General features: G+C 42.3%; 2 protein-coding genes across 2 annotated transcripts in view; both read left to right on the top strand.

Annotated features, from left to right (window-relative positions):
• The window catches only part of PRKN (parkin RBR E3 ubiquitin protein ligase), a 1,108,857-nt gene that overhangs the window by 939,095 nt on the left and 155,356 nt on the right, over positions 1-14,406 (top strand). The gene's annotated exons all lie outside the window — the stretch shown is intronic.
• Positions 1-14,406, top strand: part of LOC125996205 (cAMP and cAMP-inhibited cGMP 3',5'-cyclic phosphodiesterase 10A-like) — a 61,731-nt gene that overhangs the window by 33,122 nt on the left and 14,203 nt on the right. The window contains exons 10-16 of the mRNA XM_049765149.1: positions 106-256; positions 989-1,144; positions 3,981-4,153; positions 6,966-7,077; positions 7,711-7,791; positions 9,633-9,721; positions 13,342-13,422. Of these exons, the coding sequence (XP_049621106.1) occupies positions 106-256; positions 989-1,144; positions 3,981-4,153; positions 6,966-7,077; positions 7,711-7,791; positions 9,633-9,721; positions 13,342-13,422 (843 nt within the window). The remainder of the gene's footprint in view (positions 1-105; positions 257-988; positions 1,145-3,980; positions 4,154-6,965; positions 7,078-7,710; positions 7,792-9,632; positions 9,722-13,341; positions 13,423-14,406) is intronic.

The following is a 14,406-nucleotide window of genomic DNA, read 5'->3' as shown; positions in this document are numbered from 1 at the left end:
CCCTTCGCCCTTCTTGACCCCACTGAGTGTGGGTCCTGCATCCCTGATTATGCTGAGATGTGGGCTCTACGCCCTGAATTTCTGCTGAGGTGTGTCTCCCGGCAGCTTTGACAAGGAGAAGCTGTGCCGCTTCGTTATGTCAGTGAAGAAGAACTACAGGCGGGTCCCCTACCACAACTGGAAGCACGCGGTCACAGTGGCACACTGCATGTACACCATTCTGCAGAGGAGCAACGTGTTCTTCTCTGACCTTGAGGTGGGTCCTGGGTTGGGGGGGTATGCCAAGGGACAGCAATAAAATGTTGTTGCTATATATTAGTACAGTTAGTGTCTAATTCTAGAATTATATATGCATTTGAATATATGCAATCATATTTTAGACTAAAAATAACTCCCAGATAACCTGTTATCTTGACATTTGTTTTCATAAAAATGATGTTTGCTTTTGAACAGAGCTAATTGATAGGGCTGGGGAGCTGTGAGCCAGTGCGTGGGGAACACATGTGTTCAAGTACTCAGGGAACATGTGTGCTCTGGGGAACATGTGTGCTCTGGGAAACCTGTATGCTCTGGGGAACACGTACTTCTGGAAATACACATACTCTGAGGAAATTGTACGCACCTGGGAGCACATCTGATCCATACTCCTGGGAACACATATGCTCTGGGGACACAAATTTTTTAGGAAATGTGTGTCTCTGGGAAACATATGTTCTGTTTCTTAAACATGTGTGTTCAGGGAACATGAATATTCTGTATGTAGACCATGTGTGTTTAGAAAACATGTTCAGTAAATTTTTTTGCCCTGGGAGCATATGTGCTCTGAAATTATTGTATTCTGGGAATGCATTTGAACTGAGGGCCATGAGTACTTTGGGGAATATGCATGTTCTGGGAGCACTGTTTTCCGGAGCACCAGTGCTCTGAGGAACACGTATGCTCTGGAACACATGCTCCAAGGAACACCAACGCCACTCTGCTCTCCTAGAGAAAAGGCCTGCTGATTGCCTGCCTGTGCCATGACCTAGACCACCGAGGCTTCAGCAACTCCTACCTGCAGAAATTTGACCACCCGCTTGCTGCCCTCTACTCCACGTCCACCATGGAGCAGCACCACTTCTTCCAAACCATGTCAATCCTGCAGGTGAGTCCCCTCAGGGAAGCAGTGCTGAGCCCATGAGAAAAGCTGCTGTGTCACCCATGGGACCTATGGGATCGGTCCATGGCATGTGACTCAGGCCAAAATGTCCCAACCTAGGAGCCTCTCACCTTGATGCAGGAGATTCCAGAGCTGGCAATATCCTGAAGCAGAGTAAATTGAATAATTAGTAAATTTCCCAATACTTAGGGCAGTGGAAGGAAGTACTTTGTGGGTACCTGTATCTTTTACTTCGCTCTTGTGCATTTTCTTACTCAATTGCCTTTAAGACATTCCTGGTAATGGGTCTTTTTCATGTATACCATGCAGGCCTCTCCATACTCTGAGCCTTCTCAGAATTTTCCAGAATAGAGGGTGTATCTTAATGCACAGTTGGCCCAGATTCTTCCTCTCACCATCAGCCCCTCTGAGCAAATGTCGGATCCTGATTTGGTGGGGGGGTCATGAGTGGCCCTTGCTGTGTGTCAGGCCCTCTGTGCCTGAATTGGATTGTTCTCATCCTTTCCCACAGCTTTCCCTAAGCAGCTTCCTCCTCCAAATTCTCTCCTGTGAGCCAAGTTCAGGTGCCCTATTCATGGGATCCTTTCAGGGGTTCCTTACAGGGCTCCCTGAGCCCCTAATACTGACATACACTCTGTGTATGTTGGAACATATTTATGAGCACAGCTAGTGGGGATAGTATGTTTCCATCTTTAATTCTGTACCCTTAGCCCCGGTAGATGGTAAGAGGGTCTTCTGAAGGAAGAAGGGACAATGTGACAGAAGTTGGTGACCTCCAAAACTGAGTGCACAGCATTCAAAGGCTGGAGCAAACATGTGTCCCCTGAGAAAAGAGGGTTTGGGAATTCAACCTGGGATGTGAGCAGGACTCCCAGAGTCTTGTGATGTTTCTTTGAAAGTCAGAGGAGCTGGGAAAGGAGGTCCCCCGTGTGAATGGTGTTAAGACAGCCACTATGTAGGGCTCTGAAACTATTTGCTTTTTATTTCACTCTCTGTCACTCTCCTGTTTTCAGTGCTCCTAATCCAACAGTTACACTAACAAATTCACTCATTTGTTAGTGGAGCAGATCTGTTAGCAATGGTTGTTCTCCATAGCTATTGATCCTACATGGGGGCTTCCAAAATCTGTCAAACAGTTGGAAGTTATTTTCTATATCCAATATGTGCCCTGGCATTTTTCAGTACTTTTTATAGCAGTACCACTTTGGTGGCAATTACAGCATTTCCCGAGTCATCTACCATCTCCAGAATGAGGCGTAGCTTCATCAGTTATAGCAGCGACACAGCTTTCCCTATGGAGCTCAATACTCGAAGACAAGCTGACTTATTCCACACCTCACTGTTGACACTCTCATGAGAGTCTATTGGTCAATCAATTCATTCACAACTGTTCATTTCATTGACTAGTGAAGGTGGGCTGGTCAAATCGGCCCACAAATTATCACATTACTCAGTTCATCACCAATTGGGAGATTTTTGGAAACCAAAATCTTTAGAGCTTTTCACTTATTACACTGACTTCTTACAGTGGCCATTGAAAGCGATTACTTTACTTTTACAAAGTAAGCCATGTCCACAAGGAAGAATAAGTCAGTTTTTTGGGCCACAGTTAGTAAGTAACACAATGAGATTGAAACCTAGAATTCTTGTGTTCAAGTCCCACGTTCTGGGGGCAAAGAGAGTGTAGTTATTAGAGCACATGGCCTGCATCTGGCTGGATCTAGATCAGTTCTGGCCCTCCATGGTCCCCTAAACATAGCCAGGTTCCCCACTGTGTATACAGATCCGTAAGAGTGAATGATAGCTGGAGTATCTGATGGTTAAAAGCATAGTTAGCATGCCACTTTATATTCTCCCTGTAGTGAGAAGGGATGTCACAGGAAGATGCTTTATTTTGATACTTAGTGTTTTCGAGTTTTTAATATTAATTCAGCTAATAAATCTAGCTTAAGGTAAGGGAAAACAAAGAAAAATCAACTTTGCTTAGGATTTTATTGACTATTACTAAAATTATTTTTTTAAAAATTGACTACTTCACAAGTTAACCCTTTCTGTGTATGTCACCTAAAAACTATCCGTTTTGATCTCCAATTAATAAACAACTACTTACTGAGAGACATTAATGTAAGAAGGTCTTTTAAGTGACCCCATGCAGAAGATGGATGCTTGGCTTAGGGTATCCAAGTATTTTGGAGTCTTTGTGAGTGGTGGTATGCTGTGTCCCATCTCTTGAGTCACCTCATACTTCTGAAGGCAAACCCAGAGTTCGCAACCATATTAGTGACTACACTTGACTAAATTTGACTTCTCGTATGCCCAAAGCAGCTATGTTTGAGGTTGTGAAAATTTAACTAGAGGCTTTAGAAATTGAGGGTGATTATTCCACAGACTCATTGAAATAGATGAGAGTATATAGTTAACTAAGTCCTTTAATTCTCAGCCTCAAACAATAGCAAATATTTCAGTCTAAGAGGGAAAGTTGGTCACCAAAAAGTTCTACACTTTACAATCTTCCAATTATTCACTAGAAATATCCTTTAAAAAGGTGGCGTACATTTAAATTACTGGATTAATAGAAGGGAATTATGGCCCTGTAGTTTTAACTACTTAAATGTTGCCTTGCCTTGATGGATGGATGAAACTTAGAGAATAAGGCATGGCTTCCTGAGTCATTTCCAACTCTTTCTTTGGCTTTCCCCCAATCTGTTCCTGTGGCCAACTGTGTTCATGCCTATTCATTAGGAGTAATGCAGTGCAGACTCTGGGCATACCCTTTCCTTCCTTTCCCGCCATGATGTGATGCCTTGTGTTCTGCCCACAGCTGGAAGGCCACAACATCTTCTCCAGTCTGAACTCCAGTGAATATGAGCAGGTGCTAGATATCATCCGCAAAGCCATCCTTGCCACAGACCTTGCTCTATACTTTGGGAACAGGAAGCAGCTGGATGACATATACAAGTCAGACTCACTCGACCTTAATAACCAGTCACATAGGTAAGGACCATCAGCACAATGTCACAGGTCCATGAAGAGTTCCCTGGAATAAATGTTGAGTTAAAGAAGGACAATGAGCTTTGGTAGGCATACTAAGCCATTTGAAAAAGAGAATTATGTTTATCTTATGTGCATTATGAAAATATTTCATCAAGGAATTGTGATTATTTTTTACTGAACTGCCGACAATATATTGCAAGGATGATCAGAATTTTTAAGAATTCGGATTAGTTCACTTTATTAATTTTTTTTCATTTTGGGGCCATATCTGGCTGTGCTTATGGTGTTCTTCTGCTTCTGATCTCAGGATTACTCCTAGGTGAGTTTTGGGGTCTATACAGGTTCCAGGGATTAAATCTAGTTTGGCTAAATGCAAGGCAAACACCTTGCCATTGTGCTATCCCTTCTGCCCTAGTTCTGGGCATTTCTGAAAGGAACTCTTTGTCCTGGAGTTCTATTTGGGGATTCTTCACAGATGTCCATTGGTTTCACACTCAAAATAAAATTTTAATTTTTGAATTTAAATTCTATCGACTATAATGGGGTTGAAAGATAAAGTTGGAACTCCATTGAGGTGGAGCTGCAAGTATCTGTTCTGGTTCCAGGCAGCAGAATGTGGCTGATCTGTACAATCTGGCCCAGTGGAAGCCACAAGGTGGGCAGAACGTGTTTCATGGAAAAGGACATGGGAGTTCTATGGTCACACATTGTGCTGAGTCCTCTGTGAAGAAGATACACTTTCCTTGGGGATTCAGACCTAGGTCAGCAGCGACCATTGAGACAGAGAGAGGGGGGGAGGGAGATAGGGAGGGAGAGGGAGAGAGAGATAGAGAGGGACAGAGAGAGAGGAGAGAGAGATAGAGACAGAGACAGAGAGAGGAGAGAGAAAATAGAGAGAGGGAGAGAGAGATAGAGAGAGACAGAGAGAGGAGAGAGAGAATAAAGAGATGGGGGAAAGAGGGGCAGAGAGATGAAGAGAAAAAGAGAGACAGCATCCAAGCATCCAGCCTTCAGAGCAGCAAGCTCAGCATCTTGGCTGACTTAGCTTCCCCCTGGCATAGATGCACATATTCCTTTATGATTCTGGTCTAGCCAGACTGAAATTGTGTCTGTTCCTTTGTGCTAAGGCACTTTGCTTCTCTCCTCTGTTATCTGTTCAAAACTGATCTACATCCTTGGAAGAAGAAAGAAGCTCCCCCTCCAAGTTCTTCTAAGGAATTCAAGTAGCACCCCAAATATGCAGCATTAGGCTTCCAAATTCTTTCTTGTCCTTTTTTTTTTTTTGAGGGGGTGGCATCTTCCCCGTGCTCAGGGACCCAAGGTCACTCCTAGTGATGCTCAAGTTCACTGGATCAGCCAGCATGTTAGCATATCTGTGATGAGGTGGTAGTTTTTCAGGACTTGTGTCTTGGGAACCTGGGCCTTCTTAGGGGCTTACATATTTACATTTTGCTATTTGCTTCTATAAATTTAATTTTTAGTGTTCTTTTTTATGGAGTTGTTTTTATTTTAATGCATAAGAAAAAATAAAAGATATTTTTGCAATAATTCTCAGAGACAAAAGAGAGGAGGACTGGAAGGTCCAGCTCATGACATGAAGCTCACCACAGAGAGTGATGAGTGCATTTAGAGAAATAACTACATTGAGAACTATCCTAACAATGTGAATGAACGAGGGAATGAGGGAATGAATGAATGAATGAATGAATGCATGAATGAATGTGGGAAGTAGAAAGCCTGTCTAGAGTGCAGGCGGGGGTGCGGTGGGGAGGAGGGAGGCACATTGGTGATGGGAATATCACGCTGGTGAAGGGAAAGGGAGTTCTTTACATGACTGAAACCCAACTACAATCATATTTGTAATCAAGGTGTTTAAATAAAGATATTTAAAAAGAAGGAACATACCCACCTTGTTGAGTTGCATCATAGCAGTCTGTGAGCTATTTTTCCTACTGACAAATATGCTATTTCCTACAATGTTAAACAATCCCTAGGGTTCCTTGAACCCTTTAATTTTGTGTGCTTTCTGTTAACTTTGCTCGTTAACTTTGTGTGTTTGTGCTTTCTGAATACTGTCCATTGAGATACATCACACTTATTTGTAAAGATAACTTGTGTCTTTTATAGAGCATTCTAAATATTTGATGAACATTTTTAGCAAATGTGTATTCTAAGAAACAATTTCAAGATGACAGAAAAGCCTGATGTACTCAAGCCCTCTATCAAGAATTAGTAACATTTTTAGCAAGTTTTCTTTGCCTCTTTTTGTGTTACTTGAGTGTCCGTTATAAAGTGTAGTTCTTTATTTTTTTTTTCATCTAGATTACTTTAAAAGCAAAAGAGCAATTTGTATCAGGTTAGTGGTGAGCAAACAGGGTGGGCAAGGGTAAGGTAGACAGGAACCCTTGCAAAAGTTATTACAGATCTTTGTGTCTTGGTTTCTAATTTCCCTGTGTGATATGAAAGGATGGAGTTAGATTCTTTATGGTGTCTTCCTGCTCTAGATTTTCTTGTTTTGAAAGTTCTATTAAACTACACCTGCCTTCAGTGTGGACTCAGTAGAACGAGTTGGTAGGTACTAGGACCCTCCTTCTGTGAACTCCCACTGTTCACAGGATGAGGCTCATCTCACTGAGGACTGACAACTCTTCTATCCCTCCCTATGCTCTGCCTTTGAGTTGTGTCTGCTCTTTAACCTCTCCCTTTCCACATGAAAAAATAGTCACACTACAGCCCAACATGGATGTCTTCCTTAGCCCGAATGTCCACGTGAGCAAGCTGTGCTGACTGCTCTCATGTTTCTATGTTCCAGAGACCGTGTCATTGCTTTGATGATGACAGCCTGTGACCTGTGTTCTGTGACGAAGCTGTGGCCGGTGACAATGCTTATAACCAATGACATATACACAGAGTTTTGGGCTGAGGTATGTCCTTGACCTTCCTAGTCACAGGGGTAATATGAAGAAATAAGGAACTTAAGAAGTGGAATATATAGATGATTTAAGGATAATTTATCAGCTGTTCATTTTGCCAACCGATATCCAATGTGAATTGCATATGCTGAGCATGACTCTCCTTGTATTACATGAGACTTGAATATGTGAATCTTCTGATTCCGAACAATCTATGACTAGGCTCTGAATGGCATTTCCAATATTCCTGACTTAATAGCCAATATTTTGTTTATATATTCACAAAACACTCCCAGGATCTAGGTACTTTAAGATCAGCACTGGGAAATTCTGGAGAGCCTCACAACATCATGGGCTACATATGCTAGGATTTAAAAATGTGTGCGGATTTGCCATCTTGCCACATACAGAAGAGGTTATCAGTAAGCCAAATGGCCAATTCAGCTGCACAAGGATGTGTGGAAGGTTTGAAGTAGCATAAGCTGCTAATTTCACTCCTCTTATGGAGCAAACATAGATAACTTTCATTAGCAATTTTTGGCTCTTTGTCTGGATCATCTAACTGCTCATAAAAAGTATTTCTTCTAAAGTGTGACTATTGTATAAGGGCCTTGACTCCTTCCCTGAATACTGTGTCTATCTCAGGGTGATGAGATAAAGAAGTTGGGGTCACAGCCAATTCCAATGATGGACAGAGACAAGAAGAATGAAGTCCCACAAGGCCAGGTATGAATTATGCTATAAAATCCATAGTCTAAATCATAATATCATCTACTAGTAAAATGTATATGCAATGTTGGTTTGTGTCCTAAAGTGATGAGTCCTCTCACCCTTAGACTTGGCAAGAATACACTTTTGTATGTCTTGAGGGACTTATGAGTACAAAGGAGAGGCCTGTCCCTCAGTCATCACACATGCAAAGAAAAGTGCACAAGACCAGGCCTCCATAGGTTTTTCATGTGTGGTGATGGAAAATAGTTTCTTGAATGAATTTTTGGGCTATATTCCCTTTCAATTTCTGGTCTGAACCCTTCCCCAACTGCATTTTCTGGTTTATATGTTGGGTGTGAAATACCTCCTAAACTCTGCTCTAATTAGATAGGCAGTTTCCTAGAGTAATCCTGAGAAAGTCAAGAGCAAATTATTATATTACAGAATTTAGTCTAGAAAGGAATAACTAGAAATCACTCAATGGTGCATTTGGACATAGTCTCAAATTTTGACTTTGTTACTCAGGAGTGTAGGCCAGAAGTAGATGCCTGGAGCTACTTTTCTCCCCTCATCTTCTTAGCTACTGTTTGTCTGAATGAGTGGACTAAGTGTCAGTGCCTGTTGTACATTCTCATGCACATTATGGTGAAGTTGGTTGTTCATGAGATTTATGAGATTTGTCCTTTCATGTCATCACAAATTCTATCTAAGCCATATCTGCTTCCCCATTATATTGAAAGGACCAATGTCCACATTCAATTCTATGAACATTTGCCCAAGTTTATTTGCTTTAGTTCCTTTTGTGTTACTTCACATTGAATATATTTTTTTGCACAATTGTTATCAGATTCCTATCACTGTCTTATTTTCTGGATTCTCTGTAGGTCACTAGCGAGAGAGTTAACAATATTAATAACGCCCAAGAGTGAAGTCTGTGCTAGGGAATATAATAAAAAGCATTGCTTGCTTGCTTTTGGGGGTGATTTTCCCTTAAAACATTCTAAATTCATTTACAGAATGACAGAAAAATCAGAGTAATATATTTCTATGATCAACTAATATCTTATGAACTCTATTGCTTCTAAGTTCTGATCACTATGAGACTGATCTTTGTCATAACAGTTAAACATGCTCTGGGCCGAGAGTCAAAAACATTTTCAAATCTCCTGCTCCATGACATCTGCTCTATATGAATTATCCATGTAAGAGCCACAGTGCTCAAGTTGAAGTGTGGATGCCTAGTTTCTGTAAGATCACTTCCTCAAGTTTTGTTGGGGGATGCTAATTTTATTTTATCTCAATAATTTTTGCTTTTGTTTTTCTTTTCTTTTTTTTTTTTAATTTGGTTTTTGGGCCACACCTGGCGGTGCTCAGGGGTTACTCCTGGCTGTCTGCTCAGAAATAGCTCCTGGCAGGCACGGGGGACCCTATGGGACACCGGGATTCGAACCAACCACCTTTGGTCCTGGATCGGCTGCTTGCAAGGCAAACACCGCTGTGCTATCTCTCCGGGCCACGCTTTTGTTTTTCTCTGCCACATGCAGTGGAGCTCAGGCATTACTCCTGGTACTGTGTTCTCAGACATCACTCAGAAATCACTCTTGGCAGGCTTAGGGAACCATATAGGATCAAACCTGGGTCTGCTGCATGCAAGGCAAATGTACTTCCAGCTGTGCTATCACTTGGTACCCTATTTTAATGCATTGCTTGAAGGTTGTCTTATTCAGTGAATCCAAATGTGAAAAGAAATGCAGATATGATAGCAGAGTCGAGAAACAAAAGCTTCACTTGAGAAATTTGTGCGTCTTTTTTGCTAACTTGCCCTTGTTTTTCCTCCCCGGTCAATGCGGACACAGGTCACCTTCTACAGTGTCATAGCTATTCCCTGCTACACCATCCTCAACCAGATCCTTCCACCTACTGAGCCCCTCCTTCAGGCCTGCAGGTAAGAAAGTGCTCACTGTTCTCTTAGCCTTTGTCTGAGGGGAGGAGGGAACTCGGGGACTCCACATGCCAGTGCTCCTGTGTTCTCTCTAATTCACAGTATACTTAACCTTGTTTGAGTGCTCTCCTGGGAGGAAGAGGATTACCTTTCATTAATTGCATGTCTCCCAATCAACACTTTAAGCATCTGACACAGTTGAGGCACCACAGGCATCTGGGCACCAACAGGAGGCACTGCTGTGGCTAGTTTGGGCCTGGTTACATTTGAGTTACCTTTAGGAGAGTGAGTGCGCGGAGAGCAAAATGTAAAGAAGTGAGGGAGCACACAAGGTTATGTGGGAGGACAAGATGTTCTGAATTTAATTTTACCAGTCACAGTTTTTTCTATGGTATGAAAAGAATGCTCTACTAGGTTAAATTACAATATATCTCTCTTGTTAAGAGAAGTTTCTACAAAGCAATTCCAGCATTAAAAACAGAGGATGAATTTTAACATCTCAGAGTAGTTCCTGTCCAGCTATGCCCTGGATGTCAATACTGATGTAGATTCGGGGATGTATGTTGCAAAGAGCCAGTTTTTCCTATCAAACTTCCTGTTTCTGAGAGAATAGGTTTTGTTTTAGGGGCAAATACAGATAACTAACATCCTAAGCTCTAACTAAGAAATAAGTTTTTTAGAAAAAACAAGCATATTGGGGGCCGGGCGGTGGCGCTGGAGGTAAGGTGCCTGCCTTGCCTGCGCTAGCCTAGGACGGACCGCGGTTCGATCCCCCGGCTCCCATATGGTCCCCCAAGAAGCCAGGAGCAACTTCTGAGCGCATAGCCAGGAGTAACCCCTGAGCGTCACAGGGTGTGGCCCAAAAACCAAAAAAAAAAAAAAGAAAAGAAAAAACAAGCATACATAAAAGAAATGTAAATCTATACCTGGTCAAGGTTTTCTCCACAGCCCAAAGCTATTTCCTGGCCAAAACTTTGGGTGTATTTTGTAAGGAATTAATTAGTTAGCAAGTACTCAAAGTCCTTGAGAGATGTCCCAAAAGCAGAACATTCCTTTCTGTTTAAAACTGCAAGGGGATTTAGAAGACAATGAGAATTGAAGTTGTTTTTAAGAATCTTTTGGTGCTGAGTTTTCCAGGTAAAGAGAAATTTAATCAGGGCTATTTTGCCTGTGTAAATCCTTATGTTTTGTAGTAAAAAGTTCAAATATATATACACTCTTAATACAGAAAAAGGGAGACTCATATTTAAGTCAAATATATGTTTGTTACTAGGCATGAGAAATATTACTTTCACTATCAAAAATCGTATTCAGCCACGCGTGCTGAGGAAAGACTTCTCAGTGGGCTATCTGATGAGATTTTCATTAGATAGTACAGTGGGTAGGGTAACTACCTTGCACATGGCCAACCTATATTCATCCTCTACAACCAAAAGATCCAATGAATTTCACCAGGAATGATCCCTGAGAACAGAGCCACAATAAGTTGTAAGCACAGCTGCATGTGGCTTCAAAACAAACAAGTAAACAAACAAAACATAAATCCCCCAAACATACAAAGAAAGTTGTTTTTGCTGTGGATGATGATCACACATAATAGAGGACGGTGATAAGGCACCAAGTTTTCTGGTCTCTGACACAGATTTTCCCCACCCACCTCTGACTTCCTCACTATTGGTTTTTTGAGTTCAGGGCAGTGGAGAACAAATTAGGGTCCTCTTAGGAGAGGGGATGCAGTCCTGTGGAGTGAAGGGATCTTGAGAAAGGGCTCTCCTCTTCTTTCAGACTTACCTCCTCCTCAGACAGAACTGAAGTTACATACATTGGTTCCAGCTGTAGATTACACACACACTTATACACACACACATAAACTTACATACACAAACATGCTTACATACTTACATTCACACACATACTCTCTCTCTCTCTCTCTCTCTCACACACACACACACACACACACACACACACACACACACACTCTATAGCCTTTCATCACCTTTCTGAAGGGACAGTGAACTATGCTGAAAGCCTAGACAGTGTTTGAGAGTTCTGCTTCACTCTGAAAAGTGACATTCTCTGTCGAGAGGGAAGAACTGAAGAGTAGAGCTGAGTATCTGGGGATTTCAGAAGTGCCAGTTCAGTCACCTTGAAGGGCTGATGCACCATGAGGAAGGGGACTGAGGGGAGCAGAACACATCAGAGAGGCTGTTTAATAGACAAGCCCCACAGCTCCTTCACACACATTAAAAAGCCATGAGAGGACCCAGCTACTGCTGAAAAACTCCTGCTAGGAACTATTTAAAGAAAACATTTGCAAGTCAGATGCTTTTTTTTTTTTAATGAGACAATTTTCTCAGTTTCTGTGATATCTTCATTTTCCTTACTATTCAGGGGTAGAGGCCAAGATGTTCTCATCATAAGAACTCACTGGGAGCGGGAATGTCCCATCCAAGAGATGGAAGCATTAGCCAAGAGCAGAAAGCAGGTGTGAGACAAGTCCAGGCTCCATCAGTCTCAAGTCCTCCCCTGCCTTCTCAGTGCCTGTCCTTTATGCTCCTCAAACTGAGTGCTATGAAAGCTCCATCTGGCATCACCTTTGGCTTGTTTCACTCTTGTGATGCTTTCATGGCCTCATTCACACTTGTAAAATGGCCATTGTGTTTAATCAGCATCCACAGCAAAAACAACATTATTTGTATGTTTGGGGGACTTATGTTTTGTTTATTACTTATTTGTTTTGGAGCCACAAGCAGCTATGCTTAGAACTTATCATGGCTCTGTGTTCAGAGATCATTCCTGGCAGAATTCATTGGAGCATTTGGTTGTAGAGGGTGAATATAGATTGGCCATGTGCAAGGTAGTCACCCTACCACTGTACTATCTTTTTGGCTCCTATATTGCTTTTCTGTTTGTTTTTGTTTATAAAATTAAAAGAAATTCTCTTGGGCCTGGGGAAATGCTACTTGATAATATGGTAAATAGCCAATAGAAAATCGAAAAGCACTGCAAGTTGATGTGCATTTGGGAAATTCCTTTTCGCACATGCTTGGTGTATTGAGTTATGACAATATTCTTTTCTGTGTTGGTCAATTATATAAAGGAAGGTGGTGGCAGAGAAGAAAATTCTAAAGACTTAGTTAGCTGGAGAGGTGGTGGCACAGTAGCATTATCCCAGGACCAGATAAGAGCAAGCACTTGAACTCTAGATAGACATAGGTGGACAGTGAGAGAGAAAGACTGAAGGAGGAGGCAACAGCCATGAGTCCAGAACCCCTGGAGCATAAAGCCTGATTATCTGCAGGGAACGGGGCATTCCAAAGTTTGTATTGGGTCTGACTTCAGGTGACTTTTTCTATGGGACATGAGTTCAGAGCCAGTGATTGGGGGCCAAGGAGAGCATGGCCTCTTCCCAGGATTTCCAATCTAGTAGAGGAGTTCTCTCTGCTCAGGCATTGTTGGTCTGTTTTCTGGCTGCTGAGAATTATGTGCCTTCCTCTCGGCTGGGCTTTGAGCAGGGGGGACAAGGTACACACAGGTGGGGAGGGGCTGAGCCCCAAGAACAACTCTGTCCAGGCCACCAGCTTACACATGTGTGAGACCAGCTCCTTTCACTTCTGTCCTAGGAACAATTTCAGCCAGTGGAACAAGGTGATGCGCGGAGAAGAGACTGTGCCATGGATTTTAAGTGAACAGACAGACTCCAAGTAGCTGTTGAAAAAGATGGAAGATTAAGGGCGCCCTGTCAGGGCCAACCTATGGGTACTTGTCGTCTGACTTGTCATCATTTTTATTTTGTGGAGGGAAGCTGCACTCAATGGCTGGGCCAATGGACATCTTGAGAGACCAAGTACAGAGGCCAGCAAGAAGCCAGCAGCCCATCTCATCTGTGATGCAACATAGTCTGTGCTTGGCAGAGGCAGTGAGGCCAGACACCTGTTGCCTACAGGGAATACTCTATTGAACTAACATACTGGCCTTTCCCCACAGGCAAACAATGCTGAGGCCTTAATGGAATTAGACACCAATTTTCCAGAAGGGGTACTTTTCCACTGGATCTTGCTCATGTGAATGTTAGACACGGTACTCTTAGGATATTGTACTTGGGCTTTTGCACCCATTTTGCTTGGATGTCATTGGTTCTAACTGGGAACTTCTCCCTAGTGCTCCTCTGAATGACTATGTATGGTGTGCGACCTCCTTTTACCAGGCATGAACTCAAAGCAAGCAGGACAGTGAGAGGTGTCTGAGATCAAGCCAGTGCTCTAATCACAGTCTTGTTTTGAATTAAAGCTTCTTGAATTAAAGCTGGGTAGAATAAAGTGCATTCTTGATGTTTATTCAAAAGGTCTTAGAAGAGCAAATTTAACATGCAAGGAAGTTACTGTTCTGTCCTCTAAAGAAGACCTGCATATAAGTATCTTAAATCTCAGAATTCCACATGCCAGGTCTCAAGACATGGGGGAGTATTGAAGAACTGTTGGCATGATAGTTTTGGCAGATTTATTCAACCCTTTTCATAAAGAACAAAGCAAGCCAGGGAGTTTGCTTTACTAGATCAGGTCTTAGGGCTGTAAAATGCCAATTTTGATAAGGATTCTTTTTTTTTTTTTTTTTTTTTTGTTGTTGTTTTTGGGCCACACCCGGCGGTGCTCAGGGGTTACTCCTGGCTGTCTGCTCAGAAATAGCTC

Source organism: Suncus etruscus, chromosome 18, assembly GCF_024139225.1.
Source record: "Suncus etruscus isolate mSunEtr1 chromosome 18, mSunEtr1.pri.cur, whole genome shotgun sequence".
Taxonomy (NCBI): domain Eukaryota; kingdom Metazoa; phylum Chordata; class Mammalia; order Eulipotyphla; family Soricidae; genus Suncus; species Suncus etruscus.
Note: the sequence above shows the minus strand (reverse complement) of the source record. Positions and strands in the feature narration are given on the sequence as shown.